This window comes from Myotis myotis, unplaced genomic scaffold (assembly GCF_014108235.1).
Source record: "Myotis myotis isolate mMyoMyo1 unplaced genomic scaffold, mMyoMyo1.p scaffold_m19_p_7, whole genome shotgun sequence".
NCBI classification, from domain to species: domain Eukaryota; kingdom Metazoa; phylum Chordata; class Mammalia; order Chiroptera; family Vespertilionidae; genus Myotis; species Myotis myotis.
Window position 1 is genome coordinate 65095493 of NW_023416379.1, and position 19871 is coordinate 65115363.

General features: G+C 33.0%; 1 protein-coding gene across 25 annotated transcripts in view; it reads right to left on the reverse strand.

Annotated features, from left to right (window-relative positions):
- The window catches only part of RIMS1 (regulating synaptic membrane exocytosis 1), a 412050-nt gene that overhangs the window by 102272 nt on the left and 289907 nt on the right, over positions 1-19871 (reverse strand). For 8 of the 25 annotated variants that reach the window (XM_036317896.1, XM_036317895.1, XM_036317887.1 and 5 more), the window contains 4 exons: positions 18791-18944; positions 17921-18046; positions 16316-16378; positions 12840-12929 (listed from right to left, as the gene is read on the reverse strand). In XM_036317896.1, coding sequence (XP_036173789.1) covers positions 12840-12929; positions 16316-16378; positions 17921-18046; positions 18791-18944 — 433 coding nt within the window. Of the gene's footprint in view, positions 1-5193; positions 5278-12839; positions 12930-16315; positions 16379-17920; positions 18047-18790; positions 18948-19871 lie in introns of all 25 variants that reach the window. The other 17 variants (XM_036317870.1, XM_036317886.1, XM_036317875.1 and 14 more) reach the window with 6 other exon arrangements.

The window sequence follows — 19871 nt, forward strand, 5'->3', positions numbered from 1 at the left end:
ACAGTCTGTTCGAAGATGATACATGCTAAAGCAACAAAAAGTAAACCAGGGCTAGAAGCGTCAGAAATGTGTGTGGGAAGTGAGTGGGGGCAGCTGCACATCACAACTTTACTAGTAAGGAGGATGCTCAGGGAAGGACTCACTGAGTTGGTGGCATTTTTAACAAAGACATAAGGTGAGGGAGTTAGCCATGTATATATCCAGGGAAAACATTTCCCAGGCAAAGGTAGCATCGAGTACACAGGACCAAAGTCAGTTTTGTGCCTGGTATGTTCAAGCCACAGTAAGGAGACCAGGAAGGAAAGTGTTAAAAGAGGAGCATCAGATGACAATAGTCTGGGGTGTGGGGAGCTAGGGATGTAGCGAATCTGGTAGCCATTGTACAAACTTTCTAACATTGCCCAACAAAACACAGGCATATTTTAGAACTTGTCTGCTTTTCCTCCCACCCCTAGTAATTTCTATGAATCTTTCTAGACTCAGTGAGAGTTTACTTCCTCTGTAAAACTCTCAACTCTTCCTCTTCTCATCTCCTAAAACTTAATGATTTATATATTAGATTGATCATCACAGGAATTGATGATGCTGATGGCAACGATGCTGATGGCTTTAATATCTAACACTTGCTGCATGTTAGCATGATCAGTGTACCTGCATTGTCTCATCTAATCACACCAATCCAGCCAGATAGGTACTACTCTTCTATCTTTTTTTTTTTTAAGAATAGGAGATTGAGGCTGAGAGAGATTAAAAAATTTGCTCTAACCCACATAGCTATTACATGTCAAACCATGAAATGAACTGGGTCCGTAATAATACTATCAGTAAGCACATTTCATCTGTGACATAAACAACACCGGAATGTAGTAACTAGAAGCTGTGATGCTGGGTCAGACTGTCTCAGTTTAATCTCAGTGCTATCTCTGTCTAGCAGGGTAATTTTAGTCAAGTTACTTAAACCTCTCTATTAATGTTTTTCCCCACTGCAAAGTGGCAATAATAATACTACCATCTCACGGGTTTGCTAATTTTAAACATATCAATATTATGTGGTATTTGTATTTCAGTAATGATAGTTTCGTACTATGATGTAGAACAAGGATTTGTGGTAGTGATAGCACTGCTTAGAACAGCAAGGAGTAAGTGCTTTAAACATATTAAATCAAAGTCAATGCTTCATAACTGGGTGATAAATATTCAGAAGTTCATACATCTAACTTTTTAATTGTTTTTCGTTTTTAACCTTCTTGTCCTTTTTAAAAAATCTGCAAATGCCACAGAAACTTATTTTATTGAATATTCTTCTAAAATTTTCTACAAAGGATATGTCTTTATAATTCTTCTAACTACTTGGAAGAATCTTCAAATTGAGTGAAAATGATATACACTTAATTGTGATAATTCAGTAAAAAGTGAGAATAGAGAAAAAAATTTAAAAATTCTAATGTATTTTCTACCCTGAATCCTATGTTATACCTGAGTATATATTGTATGCTTGAAACACAACTCTTTCTAGAGATAAATAAAAGCTTGTGCTATGTAAATGAGGAAAGGTTAGGAAAAAATCAACCTATATTTATGTATTATAGTATTGAAACTATTCATGTAATCATAAAATACATCACAGTGAAATAAACTGCCTCCTACCTTAAACTAGTCCTTCTAAGTTCCTTGTGGTTAGGAACTGTGTCTGGTTATTATTGTAACATCAATACCGAGCACATAGTAGCTGTTTAACAACTATTTGTTGAGTGGATGGTTAAAAACAGTAATATTTGGAGTACTATACTAGAATTTGAGAGTCTAAAAAGTTAAAATAAGTTAAAAAAAAGCACCCTAACTAGGCTATAAAACTCAGTTTACATCAAATAAATTTAGAAATAAAACTTTGCACTGTTTACTGAGCTTCAGTGTATTATAAAATACCACAAAGAAGAACTGCTCTCTGGTTACTGCCTTATGCATACTGAAGTGTCGGCCATTATTACTGGACCAATGTATGTTTCTCATGATTCAACAAGGAACATAGAATCAATTTTATAGTCTAACTAGTGTCTCAATTAGACTTCAGCGAGTCCCTCTACAAGTATCTAAGTTTACAGAAGGGAAAACTAAGCCCTAGAAAGTTTAAGGTAATTAGTTGGTGAGGACACTACCATCATATCCCCATGTGCTTAGGTTCTCTGCCCACTCTACCATCCAGTGACTTTGAATTATTAATGTTTACTGAAGGAATCCCTGAACAGAAGTGAATGAAACAGAGTTATACTGTTTCCATCATATTTTCTTATTTTGAGTTTTATCATGCTTTTGTTTTATTAAAATTTTTTTATCATTTAATATCATTTATCTTTTTTTATCATTCCAGACATTTAATTTTAAATGTATTAAAATACATTTTTTCTAACTTGCTACTCACAAATTGTGGTTAATCCGAAGCCACAAGTATACTGACATTTTATTATGATTCATAAAGTTATTTACATACAGGTTGACAGAAGTTACAATTTATATATTAAAATAATATCATTTACAAAGAGATACTTTGTCATTGGAATGATATTCTTAAAAGTCTCAACATTTTTAGTAACAAAGCTGCAAGAAAATTTTCACTACATTTTTAAAGTCAGAACATTCCCTGAGGCTACAAATTTCTACTTTTTTCTCATTATTATTGTAAGTATTCTATAACTTTAAGAAATTGTTCCTATATTTAGATAAAAATACTTCCCTATCGCTTCTCAGCCTTTTGGCTAAGATCAAGTGTAGATAAAAATACTTCCCTGTTAATTCAAAACAAATTTATTGAACAACTTCAGATGACATCAAGATTGGTTACTGGTGAAATTCAATTACTGAGAAATTACAAATTGTGAGTGTTTGCATACGATGAGAAATAAGAGGTCAACTAAATGCTTTCCAATTTACTAGAAAACTCTCTTAAGCAAAAGTTTACTTTTAAAAATTATCTATTATTTTCAAAATTATCAATAATGGCCCTAATTCAGGATATCCAAAGGCTGATTATATGAGTTGTCACTGATTTTAGAATATTTTCCAGCTACCCAGGACAAAAGTCATCTTATCTATATTCACTATCTTCAAATATGATGCCATGTTCACTTCGTTTGCAAAATGGTAGAAACTTCTGAATGAGTAAATAAACTGATAAGAGGTGAAATGCAAGTGTTAAGTTTTCCAAGTGGTTGACATAGTTACCCTCATAATTTAGCATTTGTTGATGAAATAATTTCTCATTTTTATGGTCACATGAAATCTACAATAAAAACTTATTGCAAATAATTTTCTGTTCCCTACAGTAATAAATAATAGTATCAAGGTATTTGAAATATACTTTTGTCGAACAAAGAATTTCTCCATAAAAAAGTCATAATAAAAGTGGAAAGTATATATTCATAATTATTAGTAAGAATTTCCTTTAAAATCTTATCTAAAAGGGATATTTCTGAACCTAACATCTATCCTTAAAGTTATATATGCAATCTATGAAATAAATAACATGATTGATAATTGATATGTCTTTAAATGATAACTAATTTTCATGTATGTAAGAACTAAAAACTATTATTTGGATTTCCATTTTGCTCAAACAAGGCCCAGATAAACTTACATTTATGTTCATTACAAAAACTATCATATTTAATTGTCCTGTACTCAAACAGTGATTATTATATAAGATTAAATCCTCTGACTCACTTGTTTTGGAATAATTAAAAGGCTTCCCAGAATTGCTTTTTAAAAAATGAAATTGTAAGTTTCTAGATGGCCAGGACCTTGGCTTTTAACACTGTTATGGCTTTAGCCATTAGAATAGTGCACACAGTAGAGGCACATTGAGTACTTGTTAAATGAGTGAGTAGCAATGTGGATATAAATTTTTATTTGATTTACACAATTATTTTATATTCTTATTTGAAAGGCTTTAAATTTGTAATACTTTTAGATGAAAGATTTCACTAATTTTTCTAGTCCCAGAAATTTTATCCTATAAATCAGATAGCAGCAGAAGAAATAACTTTTAAATACAAATTATATAAATATAAATATAAGCAATAGTAAGAAATGATAAAATATCTAGAAAGCCTTCATAAAATAGCAGTTTGTGATCTTTTCCAACATTTGTAAAATGACTTATTAATTTGTTCTGACAGTGTTTAATGTTTCTTTCAAGTCGAAATCCTGAAGATATATGTACTATGGATACATAAAATAAATGATATTAGTCTTAAATAAGGTCACAATTACTATGCTCTAGACACACATACTTAAAAAAAAGAAATTGGTACACTGGCATGACTAGTTGTTCTAATTCTGAGATACCATATACACTATCTACTTAATAAAAATCACCAATGTGTTAGTTGAATTTCTGTTTACACCAAAAGAGAAGCATCCAAAACACCCAAATAACCCCTTGTGGCTTGGTCAGGAAAGATATTTAAAGACAAGAACTATATTAAAATATAACAAGCACCATAAAACAAGAGAACTGAGTTAACTACAATTGAGGTTAACAAACCAATAAAAAATATATATTGCAGCACTTCTGATATATCAGAATGAAGTGGATTCAAAGCACGGATGCTATTTTTAAAAAAACTACTTTGTGGACTGACCCTAGCCGTTGCAGTATTTGGTGTAAAACACAATATTATATATAACGACAAGGTGTTCCACTCTAAATCAGATATTTTTATATATACCCCAAAGCCTGTATTTTATTAACAACAAGCTTATGTAGTAACAAAACAAGACAACTGAGACTACACCATCAATCAATATAACAAAGAATAGGTCCGGACAGATTTTTAACATATTTTAAAGCACCTGAGAATTTTTATTTATTTACATGTAAACAAAACAATAGTTAAATATGTTTTTAGAAATCAAAAACTACGAAATAAATGTTCATCCTTAAAACAGAACTCTTCCACTGGAATCAACTTTGTGTGTTTGCACACTGCCATTCATTTCAGGGCACGCTACCCTCATTGCACTAATTCTGAGGTGCTTTATTAAAGCTGGATGCATCTATTGATGGAATCACAGCACGTCTGGCTCTTGCCCCTGAAAGGAAGCATGTCATAACCCACATTGCTCTTGGTTACCCTTCACTGTGTAGCCTACTAGCCTTTTGAAGCCACTTGTCTGTGAGGAGGAGTTGACTAGTACCTGTCATTCTCCGGAGAAGCATGCTGGATTTGAATCCTGGGACTAGGAGGTCGTCTCCTATCTAGGGAGGGGGACCATCTACCCCTGTTTGCCCAATGAACAAGACAGGAAAAAACAGGACATTTAGTAACTCCTAAAATAAAAGAACATATGGAACAGTAGGACTGGAAAAGCACCCCAAAAAGGCAAAGTGTAGATTCTTTGCTCCATAATTTATTCTTCACCTTTACAAACCTCGAAAAGACAAATTGCAATATAATATTATAAGAAAATAAGATCTGAAAACTTTTAAGTGAATAAAAAAACAATTTATTTGTGAAGGTATTTGAAATCTATTGAATGTAATTTTGTCCTTTTAAAATGTACTTGTGTTTTTATACCTATCTATACACACATACATATGTATGAAACTTTAAATTTAAAAAAAGATGCATCTTTAAATATCTGCCTTATGTTTGAATAAAACAGGTTTAATAAGCCACCCGTGCCTATTTGATACTAGGCCTTGAGATTACTGGATCAAGTGGCAAAGGTGAGGTGTATAGATTTAATACAAAGTAGAAACAGTTTAAGTGGAAGAAATCAAAATGTTCTCTAGTGTGTAAACAATGGCATGAAGAAATCATTTGTGTGGATGCTAGCAGTGAAGTCTTAACAAGTTTTCTTGGGGAAAACTGCAGTACTAATTGCTGAAATTTAAAAATTATGAAATTTAAAAATTACTGATGAATAAAAACGAGAAATACAGATAGGCACCATCCTAAAATAGCATTACCTTTAATAAGAAGTGTAATCTTTACTTGCAAAAGTAGTTCTCCATTGGTTAAACAGTTGTCTTTTTTTTTTAATTTCAGCATTTATAATAATACACTTTTTTGTGATTAACATATAGACAAGTATTTGAAACTTGGTTCATTCCTTTGTTAAACTATTTTGATATTCTGCCTGTGTATAACAAATTAGAAGCCGCTGGTCAAAAACTTGAAAGTGGCAATCAGGGACTGAACAGGCCAGATTTGGAAAATTTTGTATATCAGATATAAACACATTGGAACAGGATAATTTCTCCATATATTGGCTTCTTCATATGCAACAAGGGATAACGAAATGATCTTTAAGGACTCATCTATCTATAAGATTTTTTAACTATCCAAAGTAGACTAGCCCTAATGTTTCAAAAAGAAATCCAGCCTTTTTTTAATAACTTGGCTAATTGGGTGTATTAGACAATTTGGACAAAATCAGCAAAGGGCTGCTAACATGGGATCAGGATATCTGAGGTCAGCAGGTATTTAATTCGGAAAGCCCCTTGGTAGCCTGTGCCTAATCCATCAGCTCTAGGTAGACAGACTCGGCCTGACTTAAGCAGGGCTTTGAGGAAGCTGTGAAGCAAATAAAGATATTAAACAGCAGAATTTGGACAGAAGGGAAAACTGTGTTGCATGCATTTTTAAATGTGTTATATGTTTGTAGCATTAAAAACATTTGACATTAATTTTAAATTACATAATTATTTAAATAATTGGTCAATCCAATATGAATGCTTTAAAATGTATCTTTTTACTTTACTGGCTTTTCTTCTCCAAATACAAAAAAGAAAAATATTTCTCAAATAAGTGAAAACAATTACAACTGTAGTGTTTCTACATTGCTGTATTCAGTTGTGTTAAAACTTATGGTATTATTGAAAACACAAAAATAGTTATGTATTTTTGTAAAGTAATAATGAATATTAATTCAACAGGATTATGAATAACCTTGCTTCCTGAGGCAAAATTCCAGTCCCTGTGTTGTTTTTTTTTTTTGAACACAAAAGTAAAGAAAAATGCTGTAATTATTGAACATGCAGTGAAAGCTATGAAGGAAAAAGGTTACACTTAGAAACAAGCAATTGTGAATGCAAGCCATTAACAGGTAATTTTTTTGAAGAAATATTTAGCATACTTCATGTATATTTGTACACTCAAAGTCCTTCTGAATATGCTGATAGGTAGTACCAATATAAGAACTGTCTTTGCTTTTCCCTTATATATTTTATATCAAGGGAGTTGAATCAATTTATACCTAATTTTCCCCCCAAATAATAGATATTACATACATTTTAGTATCTTACATTTGTGAGCTGCAGATAGGCTAGAATGTTTTATATGCTTTTAAAATATATGCAACTTCCTTATCCTTTCCTTCTATCACACTAAAGAAAAGGATCAAAATCAAAATCTTTGTCCCCTGTACGTGAGCCACACACACAGCTCCAAACATGGCAGGCTATGTTGCAGTTACTAATCATGAAGCTGAACTAAACCACCTCTTCTCGATTTCTCTTTCCTGAACAGCTTGCCTGTAAGTTACATTATTACTACTTTAATATCAGGCATTCTAAATTCATTAATTCATGAACATCTACCTTGTTGGGAGCCCATCCTTTTCACTGGACCCCAAATAAAAAAAGATTACCTTGATGTCTATGGGACTGAATTAAAAGGCTGTGAGCTCCTTAAATAAGGCACTATAGTGTTGTGTTGTGCTTTGTTTTAAGAGGCACATCAATTATGCATAGCACAGAATATGTAATCAATAAGTACTTATAAATATTTAAGTAGATAATAAGGAGATAAGGCTCTAGGTTTTGTGGTAATACAGGTAAGAAATAATGAAAACCCTAACTAAGAAATAAATAGTAGAGAGGGGACCCACTGATGAGATATAAAAGAATTAGAATTGACAGGCCTCGGTAAGCAATTAAATGGTTCTCATATTGTGGCTTTTCCCCCACCACTGATATACCTTAAAAACAAATGTGTATGCATTTAAGTGTGTAGTTAATATACACACTTTCATATGCACACATCTTTCAACAGTGCATATATCTTGGCAGAACATGGCCAAGCAACTTCATTATCTAAAAGAGAAATTACATGGAAATATGAATCAGTCATTTCATAAATAGCACAAACAAAATATCTGTGAACTATTATGATATTAGAAACCAAATCTGAACAAATGATTCCCATGATTCATTTTAGTCCTGGGGGAGGTATAGTGTTAATAAAGGTTTTATAAAATATTTGGTTATTTGACTTGCATTTGTAAAGAATGAGTGGAATTTTTAAGTGGATAACAAAGGAAATGGGGCATTTTAATTTTAATGGAAATAAAACTAGTGAGACAAAAATTAATACAAATTATTAATAGAGCTTAGGAGGAAATTTAATGAAATCAAGAGTGACAGTGGAACTGGAGATGGGCTGTAATGTGATCTAAGTGTAGTTCTGTTTTGAGTATTTTCAAGGGAATTTGTAGAATTCAATGACTCTGATGCGAATGAGGAGCAGAAGTATTTCCAGATTCTGTGGCTAGTGACAAGTCAAGACTATCAGATGTGAGAAAATTTTAGAAAGAGTTAACATTTTTCTATGAAAAAATGTGAGAGGAGATAAGGAATTTGATTTAAACTTTGGCATACACAGGGTCGGGCAACCATTTATCAATTTAGGCCTAATACTCAAGGGAAAGGGCTGGCCTGGCCAATGGCAGGGGGGTATTATCTTCATAGCACTGGAGTGGAAACTTTTAATAGAAATATAACATCAAGGACAGAATTACTGGGACAAAAGAGAAAAACTGAGGATGGAGCTAAAAAAATACATAACTTTATAAGATAGGAGAGGAGGAGATACTTGCAAAAGTAGACTGTGCTAAAACAGAGGCATACAAAAATCTGTTGAGGGTGCTTAATGAGAGGAGAGGTTCAAATGACAGGGTGGTGCTGCAAGATGCTGCTGGACAACTAAGAAGCAGATATAATCTAGAGAGGAATTTCAGCACACTGGCTGAGGGGGAAGGGGCAGGAGTCAGACTGCAGGATTACTGGGAGGTAAAAAAGGGAGGTGGTAAATATAGACTACCCTTTGATGAGCCTTCAGTAAGGTTTTTATGAAAAATCAAGGAAGAAAATGAAATATCTGAGAAATGTAACTGTTCTCCAGTGACTCCAAAAATCAGTGTCCCTGGACACTTAAGCAGTGATTTGTTTCAAAACCTGGGAAAGGTTAATACACACCAGTAACTTACTCCTTCCCAATCAGGGAAAAAGGGAGAATGAACGACCTCAGACAGACCTTGATAAAGATAAAAGGGAAAAACAGGGACCAGACCTTGTAAACATGCAGTGTTATTTGCTAGTGAAAAGATAAAGGAGTGTCCTTACTTATTATAAGTCTTCAGTAGGATATAACTAGTCTTTCTAGATCTTTTATGGTAAATAAAATCAACATTTCTTGATTTATGGGTCATGATTGAATTGAGGAATGGGATAATCCACAGTAATTTTGTTATTTGTGTACTCAACAGAGTATAAAATGGAGGCACTCAAAAACGGAAACAGTGCTTCTACACACATTATTCGAAATGCATCTGTTAACCAGGGCCACACCAACCTAACAAGGGAGAAAAGGTGGATATGAAAGTTTTGGACTCCTCTGAAAAAGAATATGCCAACTGTGCCTGGTGTCCCTTCACTTTGAATCATTAGCAGAGTATGCCGTTGGGCATTAAGTCTGATTTGACAATTTCATCCTTTGTATTAACACAAAACTTCATTTGTTTTCAAAGTTAGTGAGGACACTTCAAAAAGAGTGTTAAGTTGGTATAACAGTGTATAAATATTCATCAAAATGGCTTAAAGTCAGATCAGCCAATGTTTAACTTAATAGTTCACAAGGTTATGGAAATATGTTATTTTAAGAATATGAAATTAGGTTTTAAACATATTTTCTCGCCGAAACCGGTTTGGCTCAATGGATAGAGCGTTGGCCTGCAGACTGAAAGGTCCCAGGTTCGATTCCGGTCAAGGGCATGTACCTTGGTTGCGGGCACATCCCCAGGAGGAGATGTGCAGGAGGCAGCTGATCGATGTTTCTCTCTCATCGATGTTTCTAACTCTCTATCTCCCTTCCTCTCTGTAAAACATCAATAAAATATATTTAAAAAAAAACAAAAACATATTTTCTCTAACATTTTATCCACTATGCATATATTAGACATTGACATAAGAAACTTTCTGTTCAATCAGAGAAATTAAGTAACCTGGAGAACCCTCTAGCAGTGGTTCTCAACGTCTGGCCCTTTAAATACAGTTCCTCATGTTGTGAACCAACCATAAAATTATTTTCGTTGCTACTTCATAACTGTAATGTTGCTACTGTTATGAATCGTAATGTAAATATCTGATATGCAGGATGGTGTGAGGCGACCCCTGTGAAAGGGTCATTCAACCACCAAAGGGGTCGCGACCCACAGATTGAGAACCGCTGCTCTAAGGCTTAGAGTCTAAGCCTCCCTGTTCATACTCTCTGCACATCCTGTCTGGGGACTTTAGGTACATTTTCCAAAGAGAAAAATGTCACCACTGTTGATATTGTTATGTACTGCTTCAAATCTGCTTATAGGTGTGGGCACAAAAGGGCACTTGAGGTCCATATCCTTCAAACCAATAAGCATCTATACCTTCTATGATTTTATGAAAACATCTCACTTTATTTCCTTCTTGGCAACAAAGTAACCAAAATAAATTAAAAATCATTGATAATATCACTCCCTGCCCCCTTTCATTTTTTAATAACAAATTTATTTTTATTTGATGTATAGAATGAATATAGGTTTTCAATCACATTTTTGTTTTTCTATCAAATGTAAGTATTCTCACTTCATGATGACTTGACCTTCATGATGACCTGACCATGTTAACTGGGGCCAGGTTATTTTTCTACAGGTTGAGCTGTTTCAAGGGTATAGTCTGAGAGACTGATTTGTGAACTCTGTGGCTTCAGTGTCGCAAGGGAACACATGCCAGATAATCTTCAGTACGAAAACAGACTTGTGCTGTCCAATATGGCAGCCACAAACCACATGTGGCTATTGTAAGAAAGAAAGAAAGAAAGAAAGAAAGAAAGAAAGAAAGAAAGAAAGAAAGAAAGAAAGAAAGAAAGAGAGAGAAAGAGAGTAAGAGAGAGAGAGAGAGAAAGAGAGTAAGAGAGAGAGAGAGAGAGAGAAAGAAAGAAAGGAAGAAAGAAAGGTAAAATATCTCACGAATGGTGTTTAATTGAATACATGTTAAAATGATAATATTTCAGGCATACTGGGTTAATTGAAGCATTAAATAATTTAATTTTAAATAATCTCAATAAGGCAATTAGAAAATTTTAAATTACACATGTGGTTTGTATTATATTTCTATTCGATAACACTGACATAGATGGTATCAGAAATGTTAGAGTGGTGCTATAGTCAGAAGAGTCCACTGACTTCAGCTATTTATGCCCTTGTTTAGTACTAAACATATAACTTCCTTGTATGTTTAGAAACATACAAGGAAGTAATAAGAACTAAAAAATTTTTTCCGCACTAGTATTGTATTTATTTTTGGAGTTAATCTGTAACAAAATAAAATAAAATACTATTTATTGTGCTTTTGGAAGAGTCAGTATATAGTTATTTCAACTAAAATTCTACTACAGATGTAAAAATAATACAAAATATAGTTAATTTTATTTTTCATATTACAAATTTTACAAATATAAAGAATACAAAATAAATGGATTTTTAGTGGAATCTTACGAGGACACTAAAAAATGAGTATGTAACTTGTACCTATCATTCCATTGTATAAATAAACATATGATAAATCAGTGAATAGAATATGACCAGTTATATTGCTAAAGAAAAGCTTTAAGCAGTCTCTGAAGAAGAAGGGGGTTACATTAGCATGACTAAATATTTTTCTGCAAGATTTGTAAACTTAGTATGCAAATTTCCACTGGGTAACTTCTAATTGAAAACAGGTAACAAGTATAACCAAGACTATCATTTATAACCAAGTTTACTGGGACAGAAAGTTCCATCATAATGGGAATATTAGCTGCTCACAATTAGGATGCAGTGTAACAATCACTGAATACATCTAGTTTAAAATTAGAATCATTTACTAATCAATTAATAGTTTTAAGCAAAATTGTGTGTTTACATATGCATACATATATTTTTTATGTATTTATTTTTTAAGAAATCAGAAAATCTATGATAAACACCATGTTTTTGTTATTAAAATATAATTTAATGCAAAACTTGTTCTATATCAAAGAGCAGATTGGCTAAAAAGTGAACATAGATGCACAGGGGAAGGATTCTATCTACATAGGTTTCTTATTTTTAGGTTACAGAAGATTGTTGTTGAACCTATAAATACTATTTATCAGTTGGACTAATAGAAAAATGATCCTCCCCTTCAGATAACTCACTGGACCTTATCACATTATCAGCATACTGAAGGCTCCCTGAGTCGTATGTAAATAAAACAACTAACCAGCAACAGAAGGGGAAAAGCGGCAGCCAGAAGCAGCTCCAAATTACGCCACACCATTTGCAACGACATTCATGGAAATATGTGTATATGGGCCCTTGTGTTTACCCACATACACATATCTCTCCACAGACGTGTACAGTAAGGGAGGGAAACATGTAGACAATTAGCAAAGTGAACATGAATGAATAAACCTGCAAGACTCACATGAGACAAAACAAAGTGATTAGAAAAAAAAAATCACTAGTACAAATGATAGAAAATTAAGAAAGTCTTCATTTTATACCTTTCTCGTTCTGGTGAATGCAAACTAGTATCTGGTCTCAAGCAGTTGGTACTAGCACTCCTAGCCCTGTCAAGGGAGGGCTGCAGTTCACTAGTGCCAGTGCATTGCATCCAATGGTAGAAGAGAAAGACAAAGAAAACAAAGAAAGGAAGACCATGTTAGAGAGTAAAGCATAAAATAATGTCCCCTTTACATAAAATGTAGAATCACCATGATTCAGTTCACAAGGGTGTGAAAGAGCTGACAGGATGACGGTGCAAAATTTTGTTTAGAAAATGAAACTAAACAAAGATTATGCTTGAATTGCTTTGCATAATTTTTTTAAAAAGGGTCTCAGACTGAAAAATGAAACCAAATCACACCTGCTTATGAAACACACACACACACACACACACACACAAAAAAAAAAAAAACAAAAAACCAAAAAACAAAAAAACAAAACTGGATACAAAAAGCACTACAACAAAATGCCTAAAACTTCATTACCAAGAACAGATGCCACACCAAAACAAAATGAAGGACATCAGAGGAGAAAAATTTTACAACTCAGCTATTTTGGTTCACAACACTAGACAAGGGAAGTGGAAGTTAAGTCTTCCACATGTTCTTACCTAACCAATATTTCATCAGTAAATCTCAATACTTTTGCGTTAAAACAGAAACGATGAAGGGGAAAGTCCTGTCTAATCACTGATTTGGTTTGAGTATGTGCAGGCAGAACTGAGCTTCACAAATTAAAATCATCCAAAAATAAAATAATATGAAATTAATTGTTATAACTAAAATCAACAGGTAAAACAAGAAATAAATGACAAAGAAGACAACTAGAATTCTGACATTTGAGTAGGACTTCATTTAGAGGAATCTAGAATTCATGTTTTATAATTAAAACTATTTTAGATACCATTAATTGAATGTTTCTCTGTGTATAATTAATTTCAAGGAAAGTGGTAATGCTTTATTAGAATGTAAATTTGCTGTCTTTAATAGGCAAAGGATTCGTTTGTAACTGGGACTCACTGTTATGATTCTTACTGTAACTATCCCAGTGAGAACTATTCTGTAATAAAGGCATCTTGGGTGGTAAGGTTTTATAATGCCCAACAAGATGTCTGGAACATGGCCACACAAACATGCAGGAAACAGAAAGATATATACGAAGCCAATTTTACTAGGATATGAAGAATGTAGGTGGCCTATAAAGCTACAAACATTGATGGATATTTTGCTGTTGATTTTTTTCTCAAAATAAGCAAAATACTTAGTTGAAGGTGGGAATAGAATAATTAAAATATGGAATCATAGACTCTGTCTTCATAATTAAGATAACTCAGAATTATAATTTAATTCCTTTAATTTGAGAAAATCTGCTAACTACTCTATATGAGTTACCAATATTTACACTTACTATGTAATTATTGATTTAATATTATACCTGCTTCCATGGAAGTAAACAACTCGTAGCTCAAAGTACTAGCCAAATAATTTATGTAATCTAGGAATTAAAATATGACTAAGAGTTAATATTCTAGTAAGTCAATAACTGACCAACGTTTCAGGGACGAGGTTGATCATGGTACTCAATTAGGTTACGAAAGGAAATGGCAAAAGATCAAGAAGCTACTCTAGTGAAGCAAGTTATTTCATTATAAGCTTCTAGATCTAAACCTGACCATAGGTATAATCTATAATTGGAAATTGGGTGGATGGGCATTAGATGCAAATCAGAATATGAAATCTCATGCAGCAAAAAATGACCAAAACAAGGCCAAACTTTATCTGAATTCCTTTAAAATCAATGAGGGCTTCTGAACTATCTATACCACCAAGAGCAAACTAGGTTGTTAATCAATTAATTTTTTGATAATTTAATAAATTGCTCACTGTGAAAGTCCATTTTGGATTACATTAAAGTATGATAATAGAGAAGGGAATAACATTTGCTGAGCATATCATAACATCAAATACCCCACTGGTTTAGCCATGTGTATACTAATGGTTGAATCCAAGGAAAACTCTTAAAGCTTCAGTTTAAAAATGTATTCGAGTACAATGTTTGATCACAAACTGAAGACAAATTTTACTGGAACTAACAATTCTGTCTCTTTACAGACAATAGTCTTCAACTCCTAACCTTAGGCAGCTATCCTTAGTAACAGGATGCTATATAACTTCTAATCAATTGATTCAAAAGTCATTTTTTCAGGAACAGGGATCAGCATAGGATGGGACAATGAATGGAAAATAGCATACAATTTACAGTATAAAGGTCTAAGTTACCGCCATGGCTTTGCCACTTATTGGCTGTTAACCTGGGTAATTCAGGTCAAGTGGTTAAGCCTTTTTCTACGGGACGCTGTGAGAATTAAATGAGATAACAGGTATAAAGTATCTAGTACAGTCAGGCATACACAGTATTTTCTGCTCAGCATTACTTTCTGAGGATATATTTTATGAAAAAGAGTTTGATGGTTAAGTGATGTAAGGAAGAATGGCTTAAACAATGAGAAATTTCTTTAGTACATGACTTTAATGTACTGCGCATATTAAATCTCCAGGGAGGGGCTTTAATTTGCAATGTTTCCAAAATCTGTCTGAGTAAAACACTTTTATTAGTGGAACATCACACAGGACTAATTTCTCAGAACATATTTTTGGAAAAACTAGTTTAGTGGAAAATGTTGAATAGACCTGTTTTTGAATTCTTGCTCTGTTCCTTATCAAATTGAACTTTCTTATCATCTTTCCTTATCTGTAAATGACAATAATAATATCACATAGTTTCTGTCAGGGAATTGAGATAAAGTACATTAAATACTTAACACTGTGCTTGATACTAAATAAAGGTTATTTTCCTTGTTTAGCAAGTCAGGTATCCTCTCTTTATCATGAAGGAAGTTGAAGCTCAGCAATTAAAAACTGTAAACAATCAACACAATCAATTTTTCTCAAAGTGCACATAAATCACAAAAATAGAAAAATTACACAAAAAATAAAAATAAACTGGTAAAGCTTTCATTACCGGCAAACAAAATAACAATAGTAGATTGTTTAAAAGGAAATCCAAAAAGGCTAAAAGAAAAAGCAAACTTATAATCATGAAAACAGTAACAGTGCCATGCACAGTAGATCAGACCTCTGGTGACTAGACAGGTGCGTGTGTTGGGGTGGGGCTGCGCACCGTGAGCACTAGGATTTTAATTGCAGAAACTGGTTCTTCAGTTTAAGGAATGTGTAAACAGTTCTGCAGAGGCTCACCAGACTCTGTATTTTTGAGTCTACAAATAGAAAAGTCGACTGCCTGAATCAGAATTAAAATATATTTGGAAGTTTTTCCACAACCTCCATATAAAACGAAACAAATTTTGAATACCTGGGAAAATAATGTTATATACCACTAGGGAAAAGACAGAAGAATAGTAGAATGGAAAGAGAGTCATCACACACAGTTAGCATTACCAAATCCCTGTATTTACCTGGTAGTATGTAGGCATTCTGCACTTCGTCCTCGTTTTGCTCTGGGCAGCATAAGAAGCTCACTGCACAGACAGGATGGGTGGTGAGTGAAACAGATAAATTATGAGGCATTAAATGACATGGGATATGCCAATGGTATGCCGATGAAAACATGAAAAGGGAAGAAACCAGATTGTCTGCACTAGCATACTTGCTTGAGAAGTTAAACAAAACATGACAGTATTTTTAAAAATTTAAACAATAAAGTACAAACATTATGGTCAAAGTCCTAGCTGTTGCTGATTTGCAATTGTATTTCAAAGTGATCTTACAGAATATAAAAACAAAACAAAACCAAGCCTTCCTCAAATAAGACATAGAAATCTTATGTCCAATTCTAGACATTTGGATTATTTTAATAACTTTTGAAAGGCCTATAAACTTGGCCTTTCTCATAATAATGGGAACCCTAATTTTTTTTTTATTTCTTTTAAGCAACTTAAATCATGATAGTTTTGTTGGCTTTTATAGCCACTGAAAATACAATATTAAATATTATGTTTTGCCTTAGCAAACCAAGAGTATATTAAAATAGGACTATTACATTTTAAACTTGATACTTTATACATTCAAGTTACTTCAACTCTATTGAATGCCCTGGGCAAGAAGTCCTTTTTCTCCCTCCTCACCTAAATTCATGGTGGTCTCAGTGATTGTAGACAAAGAGGCTCTCATTCAACTCAACCCAACTCAAGCTGAGCAGTGTGGAATCCTATTCCTCAGAGCAGCTCCTGTCCCAGTAGCCAATATAGCTTCTCCCTCTGAAGGTCATGCACCTCTTCCCACAGTGGGGTGACAATCAGGGAGGTAAGAAGCTCTACCTGAGTTCTGTATCCTTGATTACATGGCAAACAAATCAACCATTTAGCATTGCTATCATTCCCCTACTTCTCCCTGAAAGTTTCTCCAATTCAAAAAGACAGAAGAGAATATTCAAAAATGTGGGTATTATAAAACCTTAAATCATATCCTGAGCTTGTGGTCAGGCATATTATTACAGGTATGGTCAGTTTGGAAAGTAAGTCTGTGGGTATGTAGAGTCACAATGCAGATTTTTAGTAATTATGTCCAGGATATATTTTTTCATAAGAATCCACCTCAATATTTTCTACTTTATAGACATTTTATGGAAATATATTTTATAAAAAGTAGGTATATAAAAATATTATTATTGATGTCCTCACAGAAACTCTGCAATGTTATCTTTCAGATGACCGCATCTAAAAATTTTAATAATATAAAATACATAATTTTATAATTACATAAAAACAACCCAAAGGCTACAATCAACAAAACATAAAATATTTGAAGATTGCTTTTGTGGGCTCACTTCTATGATCTAGGCTAAATCAACAATAAATGGTACATTAGAAAATAGCTAAACATAACATTTTTTTTAAAAAAAATTGCCTATATTATGACAATCTAATATTAGCCAAGTGAGAAAAGTTCAATTTTGAGTGATGAATTACTTTTACTCTCTAATGTACTATTCCAAGATATCAACCATACATTAAAACAGAGCAAAAAATGTATAATGTTGAGATTATAATTTAAACAAATACCTGTCTTGTTCAGATAAATACTGACTATCCACATCTCTGGATCTGTGATCAACTGGACTTCTAGAGGCATCATGGTGTCTGGTTGGAGAACGTGACCTTCTTGTTGGATGAATTTCATCTAAACTCCTAAAATGATTACAAAGAATCCATATGCATCAAAGTGGATCATCTTCCCAAATCAGGCAGGCAGACTAACAGGGAAGAATTGACAATAATTGGCAAACAACTGACATAGCTAGAAAAGCACTGGGATCATAACCAAATAACTATTTCATCAGTGACTTATAAAGACACTTCTTCTCTATGAATGCTCTGTTTTTCCAACCTTCTTTTGCAATTCTATCAAAAAGGCCCATAATTTTATCTGCTTACTTGATTAAAATTTCAGTCAGGGTCAGAGGAAATAAAGCAATATATCACTTGTAACTTATACACTTTTCCAAGTACTTAATGTACTTCAAAAAGACAATCCTAAATTTCTAAAAAAATATATTCCTCTTAATCTCATTATCTTTGCCACTTTTCTCCACAGGTCTCATTCATTACCACATGATTCCTCATAACAGAAGAGACAACTGGCAAGCAGAATACAAGATAATTATTCAAAAACAGTGCTTGGGACATAAACTTCTTCCACTCCTTGAGAAATTTCTTGAGATTAATGAGCAGACTGTTGCACAATACAGAATGTTGAGATGAAAGAATAAAACTTTGGGCCATGAATAAAAAGGCATTTTGCCTACAATTGACTGAAAAAAAATGATTTGATTGCCCAAACCATGATTTCATTTCAGACAGAGGCCTGTGGTAGTTTATAGTGCTATAATAAAAACGTACTGTCAGGAACACGGAGCCCGTCTCCAAGCCTACCTCTGTAATGGCACATTTGGTAAACGTGAACGCGGCCTTCCCTGATCATCGCCGCGATGAGGAGATACTGAGCGTGAGCGGTGATGAGTTGTTCTTTGCTGTTCTGGCACAGTTAATGTTGTAGATTTACTTTCTCTAGCACTAGACCTATAACCTACTGGCAAGAGTACACACAAAAAATGGGTCAGTATTTTATAATGTCAATGTTAATGTGGAGATAGCAAATTATATCTAAGAGAGCCACTGACATGTTAAAATAAATGACATGTTAAAATAAATGACATGCAATCAGTACTATTACCCATATCTTCAAAACTATTAAGTATATGTACAAAGAGTGTAACAGATACATGCATAAGAATAGGTTACAGTTTGGCTCAAAAGTACCATGAAGCTACTGAATATAAACAAATATGACAGTGGATGCCTCAGACATTATAATGAGTTGGTATACTATTTTAACATAAAGAATGAATGAGTTAGTAATGTTATTGCAACAAAAATCAAGAACTTGACAGTAAACTAAAGTTAATATACAAGTCAATGCTTAGAAATTGGGTGTCTCTTTAAATATTATTTAAATTTTTCTTCCAAATTATTTTAATTGAGTTTCAGATGACTTCACTAATAAGTAAATGGAAATAATTTCATTCCAATTTTAATTAACAAAGAAGAGTAGCAGATCTTCACTATTACAAATACTGATTATGAATTTTGCAAACCACAGATAATATTACAAATTTCAAATGAAAACAATGTATTGGTGGAGATGACTATGACAATAACACAGAGAGAATTAACTCTCCAAAAGGAGCAATCATCAAATCTACCCCAGACTTTTGAAATTATCCCACAAATGTGTTAGTAGTAACATAATTAATACCGTTAATATAATTTCAATTAAAAATAAATTCTAAAAGTCATTCTCTGTTTATATTATCTCTAATTTTAAGATAAAAAGTATCTCAAATCTATAGTAGCAGTTTAGTTACATTTTTTAACAGGGTCACTGTTTCTTCTTATTAAAAGTGAAATATTAAATTCTCTGGCCAAAGAAAAATAATTATATTTACAACTACAT